This window comes from Ischnura elegans, chromosome 5 (genome assembly GCF_921293095.1).
Source record: "Ischnura elegans chromosome 5, ioIscEleg1.1, whole genome shotgun sequence".
In the NCBI taxonomy this organism is placed as follows: domain Eukaryota; kingdom Metazoa; phylum Arthropoda; class Insecta; order Odonata; family Coenagrionidae; genus Ischnura; species Ischnura elegans.
This window is the reverse complement of record NC_060250.1, coordinates 99,975,025-99,991,161: the sequence shown is the minus strand read 5'-3', so window position 1 is coordinate 99,991,161 and position 16,137 is coordinate 99,975,025. Positions and strand designations below refer to the sequence as shown.

At 38.0% G+C, this 16,137-nt stretch overlaps 2 protein-coding genes across 3 annotated transcripts in view; one reads left to right on the top strand and one right to left on the bottom strand.

The window, feature by feature from the left end:
- Nucleotides 1–54: 54 nt before the first annotated feature.
- Nucleotides 55–8,526, bottom strand: LOC124159331 (tektin-1). The gene is made up of 6 exons (XM_046535078.1): nucleotides 7,865–8,526; nucleotides 7,482–7,754; nucleotides 6,277–6,499; nucleotides 6,070–6,206; nucleotides 314–395; nucleotides 55–192 (listed from the first exon to the last, which is right to left on the bottom strand). Exons 1-6 carry the CDS (start codon nucleotides 8,221–8,223, stop codon nucleotides 55–57), a joined length of 1,212 nt encoding a protein of 403 aa, XP_046391034.1. The 5' UTR covers nucleotides 8,224–8,526.
- A 2,075-nt stretch (nucleotides 8,527–10,601) lies between these two features.
- Nucleotides 10,602–16,137, top strand: part of LOC124159329 (E3 ubiquitin-protein ligase Bre1) — a 69,608-nt gene continuing 64,072 nt past the window's right edge. The window contains exons 1-7 of one of the 2 annotated variants that reach the window (XM_046535072.1): nucleotides 10,602–10,857; nucleotides 10,949–10,986; nucleotides 11,079–11,253; nucleotides 11,368–11,554; nucleotides 11,640–11,828; nucleotides 11,920–12,044; nucleotides 12,142–12,366. In XM_046535072.1, coding sequence (XP_046391028.1) covers nucleotides 11,101–11,253; nucleotides 11,368–11,554; nucleotides 11,640–11,828; nucleotides 11,920–12,044; nucleotides 12,142–12,366 — 879 coding nt within the window. In that variant the 5' untranslated portion in view covers nucleotides 10,602–10,857; nucleotides 10,949–10,986; nucleotides 11,079–11,100. Of the gene's footprint in view, nucleotides 10,987–11,078; nucleotides 11,254–11,367; nucleotides 11,555–11,639; nucleotides 11,829–11,919; nucleotides 12,045–12,141; nucleotides 12,367–16,137 lie in introns of both variants that reach the window. The other variant, XM_046535073.1, reaches the window with a different exon arrangement.

Here is a 16,137-nt window from a genome sequence, read left to right as displayed (position 1 = left end):
AGATGAAAAAATGTTGTAACTTCTCTGGATCCTAAGTGTTGTTTTACTTGTAAATCAATATTCCTCAAAATGAATACTCTGACGGATCGCCATGCATTTTGATTCATCAATTGCTATAGTATTAGTTTTTATGTTGATATCCTCTTCCAATTGGACTTGGGTTTGTAGCAAATACCGTAAGGCTGCATGAGACTGAAAGAATGAAGCTTTTAGTATTACCCTCTAATTTTACAATGAAAGTGAACATAAATAATTTTTGGTTTCAATGAAATTTTCTTTTTGAGACAAATTGTAAATTAAAAATTTGTCTTACCTCAGCTAGTTTCTGTTGTAAATCCTGAACAATGATTCTCAAGTCTGACAGTTCTTTTGCCAATGCTATTTCCACTGCATCTCTAAAAAAAATGTATAAAGGTAAACAATAGCCATGTTGATAGTCAAAAGCTCATGATTAGAGCAGATAGCTGCTTATTACATAATGATATATGGTAATAAATATTAATACTCCATATCGATGGCTATGTTCTAACAACACGTATCTCAAAAATAGCAACTTTTCAGGAGAGCGAAAAAACGATTAATTTGCTTTACTTGTACACTGAAATTACAAACCAAAAGTTCATCAAACTGAAAAAAGAAGCATTCATTTGCATACAAAGAGTTAATATTTGCTTGTATTTTACTTTTTTAATGTTATTACACTTTGTTTAAGATACCTGTCTCAAACAGGAATTTGAGATACATGTTGTTAGAACTTTGCCATTGATATGTTGATTTACATATGTAGAGGAAATTGGAGCCTAAGATAGTGGAAATTGTTGCATAAAATTGCAAGTAGACCACCTGTGGATGAATTTTATCGCTGGCGCGAAGCAAAAATTTTTACAAGAAGTTCCGTTAATTTTTCCTTCCATTATTTCCCACAAAACTGCTGTCTCATTACATGGCCAATCCAGCGTGTTCTCCTTTGGTGTGCATAATCCATAATGTCCTTGTTCTCTTATTCATCTATATACCCTTATTCCTCATCCTATCCGTTCTCCCTTAGCATCCTCCTCCAGGTCCAGGTGTAGAAGGCCTCTATTATTTTCTGATTGCTTTCTCTGATAGTACAAGCTTCTGAGCCATAGAGCTCCACTGTTCACAGGAATGTTTTCACTTAGTTTCCTGATCTCCACTCTTATGCTCTTAGGGAATAGTAGCACCCCTCAGCAGCACCTCAGCCATGAATGTCACCCTAGGTTGGGCTATTCGATGCTTGATGTCTACCATGCTTTTACCATCCCAGGTTATGGTGCTTCCATGGTAGGTGAATGACTCCACTTGCACCAATCTCTCTCCTCTAAGGTGAATGTCAGCCACAGTTTTCTGTCTTCAGCATACAAGTATCTTGGTTTTTGTCCTTTTTATTTTCATTTTGTTCTCCAGAATAACTTCATCAGTTTCGGTCATTGAGTCCTGTAGGTCTTCCTCATTGTTTGTGGTGATTGTTATGTCATTTGCAAATCATAGCATGCTTACGCCTTTATTTCCATTCATTTTCATCCTTCTTGATTCCTTGTTCGTGTATGACTTTTTTTGCTTCCCCCTTGTTCATACTAAAGAGAATCGGTGATAGGTTACATCCTTGCCTGATCCCTCAGTTAATTTTTGCCTCTATATTCCTTTCTCCTTGCAAGCTCATATTGGCTACCAGGTACCTGTAGAGCTGGTAGATGATCCTTCTATAATTGTAGTCTAGTCCTAGTTTCTCCATTGTATTTAACATCTTATTCCACTCAATATTATTGAATACCTTTTCCAAGGCTACATAGGCTATTCTTCCTAAATCCAAATTAGTTTTACAACAATCAAGTTTTCTTCGATTCACCTTTCTATTATCCAATTGAGGATTTTGGAGGCATGTGGTACTTGGCACAGGGTTTGGTGGTCCTAACATTTTTCAGCTCTTTGCCTTTACCTTTTTTGGTATGGCCATGAAGTATTCTGGCAGCTTCCTGGATTCATAGCAGTCTGGAATTATTCCATGTCAGGCAATTTCTCACCTAGTGCTTTGACTATTTCTCCGTTGATTTTATCACCTCCAAGGCTTATCTATTCCTTAAGTCTCTTATGACTTTCTCAAATTCTCTTCTTAGTACATATGTATACCTGGACTACGGTTGTCTTCCTCCACTTGGTCATCCGGTGCTAATTCATCAAGGGGTTTTGGGCCTGAGTATATGTAGTTCTTGTACACTTTTTCCATACATTACCCATGCCTGTATCATCCCTCAAGTTTCCCTTTGAAATCTCTAGTTTTTTGCATCTTTGTTTCCTGTCTCTGAAGTATCTCTTGATTAGGCTGTATGTATTTCCTGAGTTCCCCTTCATCATATTTTCCTTAATGTAATTTCACCACCTTTTGATCCATTTCTCTTTGACCTTTCTCAACTCTCAGATGACTTGTTCCTCACACTATTGTTAAGTTTTCTTCATTTTCATTTTTTGTGTTCTTTACTTCCTCTTTTCCTCAACAAGAGATATGATGTGATCAGTAATCAGTGGTTCTTTGATTTTGACTGGCCTACTTCCAAGGTGATCCTTTGCTACCTCTGTGATGGTATTCTTATAGCTATTCCATTTCTCTTCCTCACCTAGGCTTGCCTCCCTTTCTATTTCCTGCTCATTATCAATGGAGGCTGTGAACCTTCTTCTATTTTCCTCTTCTTCTAGTGGCTTCAGATTCCACCTATGCTCCCATTCTGTCCTTCTCACCTTCTGTATCTCAGCTAACTTTCTGTCGCCACTAGGTTGTGGCCACTGTTTATATGTACTCCCAGATGAGTCTTGCATAACTTCACCTCCTTGTACTTTTTATCCCATAATGTAGTCGATCTGGCATCTTCCATGTACGTCCTACTTGTCGATGTTATGTGAAAAGGGTGTATGCCACCACCAATTGCTTCTCATTGCTGAACCCTACCAGCCTTTCTCCTCTTTCATTGTTTTCTCCTTGCCTGAACTCTCCTACTGTGCTCTTATCTTTCTCCTCTCTAACCTCTGTAATCCTATCTCCAGTTACTGCCAGGTTTTCCTTCCCTTTGAATGTGGCCAGGACTTCTTCCAGTTGCTTGTACATTTATTCAATTTCTTCATCTGAATGGCTCGACATTGGCTTGACACGTGCTCTATCACTGTGTCTGTTGGTTCCCCTTTTATCTTGATGATAATTATCCTTACTGCCAGTGTGCCTTCACCTTTCTTCCCCATTCCTTCTTTAGGATTTCACCTACCCCTGCCATCTTCTGGTCATCGCCTGAGTATTTAGCACCATACCCATCACTCCAGAAGTCGTCTGCTCCCATCAACTTGATCTCAATCATCCTATGATGTCCAAATCTAGCCTGCTCATCTCCATCTTCAAGTCCTCAGTTTCCCTCACACCCCGTCTCATGATATCTTGTCACATATCCCAATGCTATGCATGACTATTTTCGCTGGTGTATCCTTTCAAGTAGTCCCCAACCAGAGATCTGATTGGGATTCTATTTTACCTTCAGAATATTTTAACGGGAAGAATACCAGACTGATACTCTGGGTCTTCACCATCAATGCCTTCTGGTGAAACTGTTGCCTCTCACCAGTGAAGTCGAGAAGATAGAGACAGCTTGTTACCTGAAAAATCCACAAGGAAAAAATCATTCGCCTTGACCGGGATTCGAACCCGGATCCAAGGCGAATGATTTTTTTCCTTGTGGATTTTTCGCACAATTTGTGCATTGCGGGTGACTCCCGTAAAGTTATCACCGTGGCTAGTCCCGGTATACTTAAATTCGTCAAGAGAGAACACCCCTTGTGTTCAAAGTTCGGGCTTTACTCTCCGGCTGTGGCGCCATGCGCACGATTTGGACTGCTCGTCGCATAATATGCTCGGCAGTCCATACCACCATGTCCGGTATAGTCCAAAAATTTCCATAGGGAATAATGACGCCTCGGTAGCTTAACTGGCTAAAGCACTCGGCCGGAAATCGAGGGATCCGGGTTCGAATCCCGGTCAAGGCGAATGATTTTTTCCTTGTGGATTTTTCGCACAATTTGTGCATTGCGGGTGACTCCCGTAAAGTTATCACCGTGGCTAGTCCCGGTATACTCAAAAAAGCTTGTAACCTCTTGAAATTCCGAGAAAATGTCTTCTTGATATTTTTTTATAAAATTCAAAAATAATTTATTGGTGGCTTGAGGAATCAAATCTGCAACCCTTGAACTGGTATTTTAGCATGCTAACCACCACAATTTCTTCCTCTGTTAGGATAGTGTGCTTAAGTATATGCTTAGTAAGGTTCATTTTTAGTATTCCATCTGTCTTTTTCATATATGACATCTTTTATAGTTATAGTATTATGCATGCATTTCCTATTTTTGCTACTATTGCTCTCATTTCTAGGTTTTTGTTTTTATATGTGCGATTTTCATGATTTAAACTGCTTTGAAGATTTAAGCTTTTGAGTATGAATATGAATGTGCCCTGGACCTTTGTGAGAGGACATTGCATTCGATTATCTTAATTCCAGACCTTCCACCGTTTGTATACGTCTTCATCATCTTCCATTTTGTCCTTGACATTCACATATTTTAAAGTACCTAATTCTTCAATATAAGCCTTGTTTATAAAATAAGAAAAATCAACCCATTGGTAAGAATAATAGATAACCTGGGCAGTACTGAAGTTAATTATGTATAGCTTTCAGAAGAATCATAAATGCCTACGGCTTTCATTTGTAGTACCATACCACTATAAACACTATTCCTACCATCTTAACCACTATACCACCACGACAAATGTCAAACATTGCCCAACCATTGCAACATTTGATGTGATGGTTTTCTAACGACCTATATGAGGCGTGGAGAAAACAATATCTATACCTTCGGTTTTGAGTTTGGTTTAGATATTATACTTGGGTATGAGGTTTTTTCTAATTCTGATGAAAGGGATTTTCTTTTAGATTTATCTGCCTTAGGAAACTTTCTGCACCTACACTACACATATTTGCCATTAAAACAGTCAATTTATTTTTTGCATAAAACTGAAGAGATAAGTGACTTCTTCAATGTTAATTATACTATTTTGTTCCTTGTAAATAATTCTCCTCATTATGTCTCTCCTTGTGCAAATGTGCCCTTCAATTTCCTAAGTTGGATTGATATTCTATAGGAGTATTTAAACTTTTCGCGCTAAGCGTTGGGTGAAGCCAACGAGCGTTTTCATTCACAGAAGACTTAACATGGTATAGATTGGCGTGGATTTTTCAATGCAAATGACCAGATGTTGGCTGTAGCCGACACGGGAAGGGAAGTGACCGCTGAGGTAGCAATTGTCAGATGTATTGATAACCTGCCTGAGACCCAGCTTAGCAAGACCTTAGGACCACTCTTCGAAAATGAAGCCCAACCCTCCCATTCATTTATGATTATCCTCGCTGCAGTAATCTGTTGTGAAGTGGTTATGTTGTCACTGGCTCTTGCAATGATACATTTTGTTGCATACTACAATTTTTTAATACTTTGAAGTGAATTCTTCAGTTTTTTCCGTGGCTTAGCAATTTTTAAACGAAATTTTAGCATTACAAATAACAGACTTCTGGACTTATAGTCTCAGTACCTTATGTTCATTAACTTTGCTCTTATCTATGCTAGAAAATATTAGTAATTCTTATAGAAAAGTAAATTATTGAAAATCAAAGGTAACATTTGGTTTAAAAAGACACTGGTAACATAGTAAGTTGATCATCATGGATTAGTGCTAAGATAGGGTTAGTAGGTCTAACCCAATGGCCGGGGTAAGGGCTGGGCTGGGTTGAGTTGGGTCCTAAATCTGAGGGACAGGAATACCAGGATAACTCTTCACCCAAAAATAGCTCTGTACAGAGAGGTTTAAAATACTCTAATGCTACTCATAGCAAGGAAAATGTTTTCTTCTCGTTGGCACCGGCAGGAAAGGGTTAACTACAGGTCATTGACTGACTGATTAACATAAATATGTAATAGGTAGGTAGTCTGTCAGTAGAAAATGGTCGTTCATTTTACCTGCAGTGTTCTACGTTAGGCCTCTGTGATCTCAACCCCAGTCTTGTATGTGCCAGTGCAACATATTTCTCTTTGGCAGCTAACTCCTTTTCTAGGTGCAAAATGTTGTTAGTCATAATATTAGCCTCACTGACTACCTGTAAAAAATTTATATCGTGTTATATAATGATTGCGTTTTGGATTTATTTGTAACAAAATGATGATTACCTTATGATGCTCATCCTCCAATTTCTTTTTTGCTTCTTTGATTTCATCTATGCGTAACTTAAATGCCATGTTGGTTTTGGCAAACTTCTTGTTCAAATCTTCACAAGTTTGTTTTATTAGCAAATCCAAGTAGGACTTTAAAATTTTGGCATTATTTATTTCCTTAGCAGATCGTTTCAAATTGTTTAATGAGTACTGATTCCAGCCATCTTCAGTTGTCACCCTTGTGAAAATGAAATCATGAAATCAATTTATTTTTCTTGTCCTTTCTGCGTTGAAAGTATTATTCTCAACATACCAAATTCATATAGATTTTTACTTTTTTCTGCTAGCTCATATTACTACCTAGATGTCTAATGAATCTACAATGAAGCTGTATCATTCATCTACTACATTGTGGCTATCAGGTTTTTGATCAATAACTTATTACATTGATTACAACTTATTTTTACTTTAGGTGCATTGATCAGCAATTGGTTATTGGGTATTGAAATTTGATTTCAATACCCAATAAGGTTTAGGCATCATTAATGTATCCTCAAGAAGTAGTATAAGAATACAGCTTTAACTACTTCTGTGGGAAGCCATGGAAAAACTTGATTTTAAAAATTTATAATAATGATAATAATAATTTATTGACACATTAGCATTTATAATACAAGCAACAAGTAAATTGGTGTCTCCTTTTGAAGAAAAAATAAGAAATTCAAAAAGAAAACTAATTCAGTGACTAACATATACAATTGGTATGTTGTCAAAGTTCTATGAACATTATTATTGGCGTTATGTATATGTATGTTGGCGTTACATTTCAAAACCGTTTGGCTTGAGTTGGGGAGACACTTAGCTGCCCTGAAACCCAAATTTAGTCTTCACTTTTCATCAATGGTGGTTTAATAATCCCTGTTTGGGTACCATGTTATGATAAGCGTAGTGGTTGACCAAATATCAAATCATCATATTCAGTTCAAATCCTGCTGCTGAAACTCAACAATTGCAAAATAAAGCCTATTGTCAGACAAGGCAGTCTGCTATGTTTGTGTTCGGGAAGTTTGTGCGAATGGGACAATCTAAGTATTTCAAAATGTTAACCTTTGGAATAAGTCACTATGTAGAAGGAAGTATGCATTTGTACATAGTAAAATAATAATTGATAACATGACAGTATTTAAAACTAAATTTGGTGATAATCATGTCATACATACCCCAAATCTAATGGCATCTTTCCTGTGTAAATTGAGATGCCTAGACTAGTTTCACATAGATTAGCACATCTTTGGTCAATTCCTAGAGCTATTTCTTTATCAAGTAAATCTTTTTCTAGGAAATACACTGTAGATCGGAGTAACCTTGATTGCTCCTTGCACTGTTCTAAGGCACGTTTCAGAGAAGCTTGGTGATTTATGATAACTTGTATTTCCTGTTCCAATTCTAGCTCTACATCATCTCTGACCATATCAATGCCCAATCTTCCCTCTCTGTAATGCAATTTTGCTTGTAATGCTATGCTAGAAGATTTAAATTGTACATAGTGATGATTTTAATAATCTCAGAAATTTGAAAGTAAAATTGCGAGTCCACTTCTTACCTCAGCACTAAGCACTTTTTTGCCAATTCCAGTGGTATTTCAGTAGCTGATAATGAATTGAGCAACCTTTTCTCAAAAGTTGAAAGATCAGCTTCATCACTTTCTATTTCCTTTTTTGACTTCTCTAGCTCTTGAATCAATTGTTTTAAATCATCAATTCTCACACCTATTTCTTTATTAACTTCATCCTTATTGGCTCTAGCCCTATCCTCTGCATCCTCAGCAAGACGGCATGCTTCACTTTTTACTCTATCGGATATTTTTTGCTCATGGTCAGCATTTTGAATGCGTTTATTGTAGTTTAAATACCATTCTTGAAGAATAAACCGTGGTGGAGGGGGAGGAACAGCTTCAGACATGATGAAATAATTTTAGGAGTATTTCCAGAGAGCAGTCTCTTTTCCTTAAAATTCTCACTCAAATCTCACAAGCGCAGAAGTGAATTTCAGCGAAGTTCCGGATACTATAAAATTTCATCCCACTCCATAGTAGCCATGGTAACGATGGTATCCCGCGTTTTCGATTCGAAAGCATTGCCAACCAAGAAATTTTTCGAAGCACTCATTGGATAATAGAGTATGTGCGCATTTTTGGGAAGTGATCTTAAAAAAGAATTTACACCTCAATTAGGCTAAATTCCGAGTCTGAGAATAGAGAGGTACTTTTTAAGCGAGATATTAATTATTAAAATTAGCAAAATTAATGATGCGCTGAAACACCAGTCGGCCATATTCTCAAGGCTGTGACGTAATTTTGTTCGACGTGTTCTCAGGCATTCCTTGTTCTTTAGGGTGAGCCCCTCTACAGCGTATACTGAGTTTGGAAAGAAGCCATGGAATGCCTTATGAACTAGATTTAAAGTGTGTACATGCCATCATCTACATCTTTTAGTTCATTTGTTTCTCGGTTACGCTGACGACAAGACTCTATCAACTTCTCTACCTCGAACTACCTAATCGTATTTCTTACTCCTCGGTTCTCGCATTTGCGTTCGTTTGCAGATTTATAGTGACATTAAAATTAAGAGAAACTTAAACAGTGATGATCCTTGAAAATAGTACGACTTAATTCGTGAAAACTAAGTCACTAATTAGTAACTAACTTAGTAACTGTACCCGTACTACTAACTAAAAAACGGAAAATTAATTTTCGATTAAAAGTAATAGTTTGGGTATTCAAAATGTTTGTAATTTAATTTCAAACACAGTGATGCTAATATTTTCCAAATCGGATGTGAAATAAGCTCATTATTACGTATCACAAGTCGGGACTACTTTTTGGAAATGCACCGCGCGCAGGGATTCCTCGATTAATGGATACTGGATAGTCATAACCGGTCATAACAAGACACTTGTACCTTTAAAACCAATAAACTAATGCTGTGAAGAAATATAAAATGAACCAATTATTAAATTGTGCTAACAAATGCTTCGAGAAGCATATTGAAACCGAATGAATGAAAAGTAATCGTCTGATCTAACTATCAAACATTTGATTTCCAGCCCGAGAGATTTCCGTCATTCCTCTGGACCAAGTTTTCAATAACCAATTTTTAGATATACCTCACAAATGCTATTCATAAACCTCAACCAAGCAAATGTACATCTGACTGACATATCTATGTTAGCGAACTGAAAATAACTTGTAGAAACATTGAGATAATCAGAACTCTGCTTTTGAATACATTAATTCTACGAAAGAACAAATACGTCGACTAAAATTGCGTTTTTTTTAGAAATTAAGATCAGATTACTGCTTAAACTGGACCAAAATGTAACTTCAGTTATTTGTGCTTACGTTTAAAACCTTAAATAGCCCAGAAGAAGAAGAAGAACCCAGCTCAGTAACGGCAATTTAATAATTAACTATGGATATTCATCCAGTCACCACGGGCCATAACTGAATATGAAAAATTATTTTTCGCGAGTCAGTAGGTTAAATAATAATAGAATAGAAAATAGATAAATTAAATTATGATCGGTATTTGAAATGACAATAATACAAATATCGATAGTTATCTACCTACCGGCACTTTTACTTCCGTAAACCTTCGAATCGTGCTAACAAACTTTTGGCCAATTACCTACTGTAAACAATCTTACTTAATTCACTTATGTTAGACCTAATTTCCGATGAGGTTTTTCGTCCATTTCTCTTTATTATGAATGAGACAAGACAACAAAAAAGCTCCAGTTCAACATTACAACCTCGTGCCGAGGCATGTAGGTATAGTCCAACATAATCAGCACGGTCAATCATTGAAGCATCCACCTTCGGGATATTATTTGAAGAAACCCTCACGAAACCTGATTCCATGATAAGCACTTAAACGTATTTCCCTTTACACAGATCAGATCCACCAACTTTTTCCAATGCACACGTAGTTTATTGAATCATAAACACGATCATAACACGATAAACACCTTGCACGCTGATGAGATAGACCAGAATGACGTCACATACCGAGGAGCCAATAGATGAGCGTTTTCGTCTGCCTAATATCGTTTCGAAAACAATGCATATTAAATAGTAATTATTAAACAAACTAAGCAACAATGAATGCTGTTAATCGAAAGTAATGATATTTACGATACACTTTATCGAATAAACTGCATTTCAATCGTATTCCTCCCGAGTGCACATACTCTATTGGAATGGGATAATCATTGTGGTGTGGTGCACCTGCGATACCTTTCGACCTCTCACCCTATCGATCTATCGTGCTATCGTCGTGTCAACCTATCGATTACTGCACAACAACCGATTGGAGAATATGTGACAATGGCGATGTTTGGACGTATTTGGACGTTTGGTTTGATTGGAAAGATGCTGGTTAAATAAGCAATGCTAACGAGAGATTTAACATGCTCATTTTAATCACGTCTAGAATTCCAATAAATCAAGTATACCCTATATTTGATTGAATCTGCCTTACTTGAGGAAGTTCGGTGTTCAGTGATTTTTTTTTACCGCCATTAATATTTGTTTTTGACGTATGTATCTATTTGAAAATTTTGAATGAGTTTTTCTTAAATTTTGCTCGATTTAGAGCCGAAGGCCTCACGAAAGCGTTGTTCGTACTAGGAAGAGGTACGTGCGTTCCTCAGCAGTTGGATAACCCGGTAAGCTCTCAGACTTGGGTGGCCTCATAAGGCGTTTTGAGGTTGTTGGTTTCTTGTGATGTTTAAATTACTATAAATGAGACTTTTTACAGGAAGAGAATTAGTTCAGCCAAGATGTCTAAAAGACCTGCAGATAATGAATCCAGTTCCAGCGGGCAGCCTCCTTTTAAGAAGGTTCAGTTTGAGCCAATGCGAATTGGCCCCATCTCAACCCTGGAGGAAATGGACATGAAAGTGCTTCATTTCCAAAATAAAAAGCTAGCTCAGGTTTGTCAATGGTTATTGTGTCTTTGATATTTCGTTAGGGTGTTACTACATTATTTACGTATTTCATTGATATGGTAGTACTTGGCGGCTTACACTGAATTGTCATGATTTTAGCGTTTAGAACAGAGGCACCGGTTGGAGAAGGAGTTGAGGGAGCGTATCGAGCAATTAGAGAAGCGTCAAACTCAAGACGATGCCGTTTTAAATGTCGTAAATCGATATTGGAACCAACTCAATGAGGACATAAGAGTACTGTTGCAGAGGTTTGATGCAGAGACGGCGGATGAGTCGGAAAATAGGAGTGAGTTAATTTTAATATAATTATTGGTGATGAGCTTGGTTGAACTTAAGATGTATAATAATATGTTTCATTTTATTACTTTTAGATGAGAACGAAGCTACAACATCATTTCTTATGCAGCTGTCGACATGGGATAAGGAGGAACTTGATGAGAAACTGGCCAATAGAGTGCAGGTTTCAAAGCGAGCTGTGGCTAAAGTAATCCAAGCTTTCGATCGCTTAATGCAGAGGAATGAGAAAATAACGCTCGCTCTCAAAGGAGAGTTGGAAGGAGGTGAGTGTGCACTGTTAGTTAATCGGTCACTCTACGATTGCTACTCTACTGACGCATAAATAACGATGTTTCGTTCCTTGAAAATACGTAGTGGATGAGGTTCCAAATATGGATGAGACAATAAGACAAGCCAACATTGAGATACAAGCGGAGAATCGGAATTTGCAGGCTTTGAATACAGCACTTCACGAGAAGTACCACACCATTTCACTGAAGGTAACGAAAAATATGATTCGGTTCCACTGAATTTCTACGTATCTTGCTTCCTAATGTATGACAGTATAATTAATTTTCATTTAATACTTTCATTTAGATGGCTGAGTTGCAGGATGCAGTTATTGAAAAGGACACAGAAGCGGCTGAATTAAGGAATCAAATTGATGATCTGCGATATGAATTTTCCAAGACACGCTTGAGGAGTGACAAGCTGGAGCATCATCTGGCAGAGGCTTTGGAAAAACTTAAGGCCTACCAACAGATTCATGGTGATGACAAACTTCCGACTCCTAAACCAATCACCAGTGTTTCACAGAAAAAGGTATTCCTTGTATTATTTCTGAGCATTTTCTTCTTAGTAATCATACACTTATTTTTGCCTCCAACTCTCTCACGTATTCTCTTTTCCACATGTATTTGTGTTTCCGTCATCATATCCCATTTGGCTACTTATTTTATGGAGCCTCTTGTTTCATCCAGTCCTCTGGCTGTTCTGTCCTCTGTTTCTCCTCTTTTTCTCATCCGAGGTGGTTTATTTTTCCTATGCCAAGCCAACCGTAGCAGCCAGTGGCGTAGCCAGGAATTTTGTTCGGGGGGGTCCAAAACCAGGGGGGAAAATTTTTAAAAAATAGGGTACTAAGTTATGGGTTTTAGACTAATTTTAACACATTTCACAATCAAAAAAACTTCATTTGATAAAAAAATACTTTGTAAATTCTTGATTTTTCAATAATTTGTTTTCTTTTATTAAGGAAAATAATTTTGCTTTTATATTTTGGGGAGGGGGGGGGGGGTCCAGACCCCATGGGTCCCCCCTCCCCCCTGGCTATGCCACTGGTAGCAGCAATGACTGCTCAAGCATTTTTGTCAAATTATTCCACTTATTTTCAGTGATAGCAGCAGTAATAAGAATCATTCCTTTTTTTCATAGTTAATGAGGCACTCATACAGCCATTACCATTCACACTGCCAATTATTGCATGGCAGTCAACATGTATGTATTATGTTTACATTTATGGCAGTAGAGGATAGTTACCCTAGAATGAGAATGAAGCCATGCACTATAGACTTCTTGGGCCTCTGCATTGGGAGATTTTCTAATTATGCCACATACCCAATAGGGTGGTTTCCTATTATTTTTTTATTGCCTTAATCGAAAGATTATTACTCCTGGAGTACGTATTTCACACTTTTAGATTTTTAAATGACAATATCTATTTTTTGCGATTAAATGAAAAGTGAAAATTTTCAAGCGCGCAAAAACGCGACGCTTAAGAAATATCTCCGTACGTTGTATTTCTGGTTCCCCCTCCCACCCGGTGAGGTGACCTTGAGGCAAGGCTTAACGGTGATACGTCGCAGGCTGCTAGGGGGTAGCTGAGTACCTTGCTGGATGGTAGCGCTTGGCTTAAAAAAGGTTTATTAATAAAGTATAAATATTTATAAGGTTTATTTATCAAACGAAGAAAACTTTCCGACCTTAGCCAGTTTTAATAGGTGATTATAAAGACATGTTTCCCTGAGCTCTGTGCCTCATGCATGCAATGGTAACCTCAGACGATGTATAACTCCTATCCTCTCGTGTAGAAACTAGGTCCCTGTGACGTCATGTGGAGTGGAATCGCATGGGCGCCAATCTGGCCTTTTTCAAATGAGGATAAAATTTGACCCTTGCCATTCGTCTAAACCGGTATTTCAAAAACCAAATAATTTGTGTATTATGAATACACCAATGGTGGGTAACGAATCGCAATCAATGCCTTTCGTTTTCTTTGATGAAGGAAACTACCCAATTATCTGGGCTAATGATGGAAAGAGACGGCAGGAATAATCAGAAAACACGGATAACCCTAACTTTTGCTTTAAAGTCTTGTAATGTTCATAATTTATGCCATACAGACAATTTATTTAGTATTTATGCAGTTATTCTGTTATTTTGGAGTGCTTCGCGGACTCATAGATATTACTTCGCCAGTTCGCGATCTTTTTAGTGGTGATAACATTGTTGTACTCGTATTGTTAGTGTTTTTTGTAAGGCCTGGTTTCGAAAACCACGCATCTGTGGCTAAGTGATCATGGATTCAGAAAAGTGGTTTGAAGGAATGTTTCAAAGCCACTGCTCGACATCAGAAACTACACTGTCAGGCACCACGCCACGTAGTCGTGTCTTGCACAATTTGCCGAGGTTGCAACTGCTGTGGGACTTGCATCCGTGATCATGAAGCATGGTCACGCACTGTGAGACTTGGAAAACAGGAACACAGTGTTCCCGTGAAGCTAGTGCTCGATCGCTTCCATTTTACGAAGGGGATTCTCATGTAAATAATGAGCCCGGTGTATCCTAGCATTAATGCATTCATTCCAGTGATTTTGCGTCCGATTGTAGTTTTTTATAAAGATCGTGGAAAATATGGAATATATGAATGAGAGTGAAAATCATGCACGGATAATCTGCAACACAGATATACCGCAGCCGGATAATCGGGAGTCTGCTGCACCTTGATTCACTTCATGAAACCTGGTTAGGGTAGCGGTCTGCTCAGTAGCCAAGGAAAGCCTTAAGTCTGTGGTTTGATTCTCTCTCCAGCGGAACTTTTTCTTAACAATCAAATTGGATTTCACTGCCATTCATTTGGTATGAAATATGTACGCCAAAAGTATTTTGTTGCCACCTATTAATAAAAATAGTAAGAACACAGAGTAATAGGTCCCAAAATGATGAGCCCACATACAATACCAATGACTCTGTGGTATTGAAAATGATGACTAAAATAGTTCTTTCCTCATCTGTGGAAAGTGTGCGGAAAATGATTCGAGAATTTGAAAAAATGTTCTTGAAAATGGTTGAGTCTCTTGAGTGTCATTCCTTGATTCTATGCAATGATGAAATCCATTGATGAACGATTAATCAACAACTCCTCTGTATACAGTGGAACCCCGATTTATCGTTCCCGCATTCATCGTTTTCCCGCATTCATCGTTCGCCACTCCTGGTCCCAAATTAAGTTCCATAAAGACAATGTAATTTTTTTCCCGCATCTATCGTTTCCCGAAGTATCGTTTTCCCGCATTGATCGTTTGGAGATCGCGGTCCCGTGGAATAATTTTCCCGCATTCATCGTTTAATAAAAATGAGACGAAGTGTTTACAACGTGTTATTTATGGCTATTAACAATAGACACATAGTTTGAATCTTCCCCAGGAGATTGAAACGCGATAGGGAGAAGCAGAGTGCCGTGGGATAGTTAGCGCATTTCCCAAGATCCGGTATCCCCCTCCATTCAGCACTCCCCTCCCCCCGGTTGAAGCTTTCTTCTTCTCCGAAATAAAAAAAAGGTCCCAGCTCGAGCAGGGATCGTATTACGACGACCTTAGCTTCGAAAGAAAATATCAAGTTACTCGAGAACAAAAGAAACCTTTTTCACGCCTCCCCCTCTCTCGACTGCTGCCTTTTTTTTTGCCGACTCGCTTTAAAGGTGAAGGTCAACTGCTGCATGAATCACCAATTAGCCCAAAAGGTATCTATAAATGAATTTCGGCAATTGGTATTATACTTTTATTATATTGAGATATTAGTGATGTGCACGTAATTCAGTAAAGATTGATACCAAACACGACGTATTTCTAACGTTATTTAGGCATTTTAAGCAAGGAAATAGTTGGAATAATACGATGGTGATTTCTGGCGAATAATGATATCCTCGCAGCTAATAGTGAGCTTCACGGCAGTTGATGCGATTTTTTTTCGAAAACAGGGCGTCTGGTTACAATTTACGAGTTATGCTACAAGTCTCACTTGTCTGAGTTGCTAACGAAGGGATGTCTTCTCAGGATATTTTGTTTCTCTCTACTAGCAATCTGAATTCATCTGCTCATCTAGAGCTACGCTACTTATTGTTAGAAATGAGTGGGTAAGTTGCCTTCTCTATAGGATAAAAAATTTCATTGCGCAGTCATATGGTCATGCTTCACCCTCTGCAGTAAGCTCTGCCTACGCCGTATGTGATAGCATTAGTGCCGAACTTCACCTCGTACGAGTGGTTCCGTACTTTCCGGGGTGGGTTGACTTAAAACCAGCGAGTGTTTTCCGTGT

Excerpts from the sequence above, each read along its gene's own strand:
- LOC124159331 (XM_046535078.1), bottom strand. The coding sequence starts at position 8,223 with ATGTCTGAAGCTGTTCCTCCCCCTCCACCACGGTTTATTCTTCAAGAA. Across the intron at positions 7,755-7,864 it reads AAAAAGTGCTTAGTGCTGAG|AGAGGGAAGATTGGGCATTG; the intron begins GTAAGAAGTGGA and ends ATTGCATTACAG. Across the intron at positions 6,500-7,481 it reads AAGATGCCATTAGATTTGGG|GGTGACAACTGAAGATGGCT; the intron begins GTATGTATGACA and ends CATTTTCACAAG.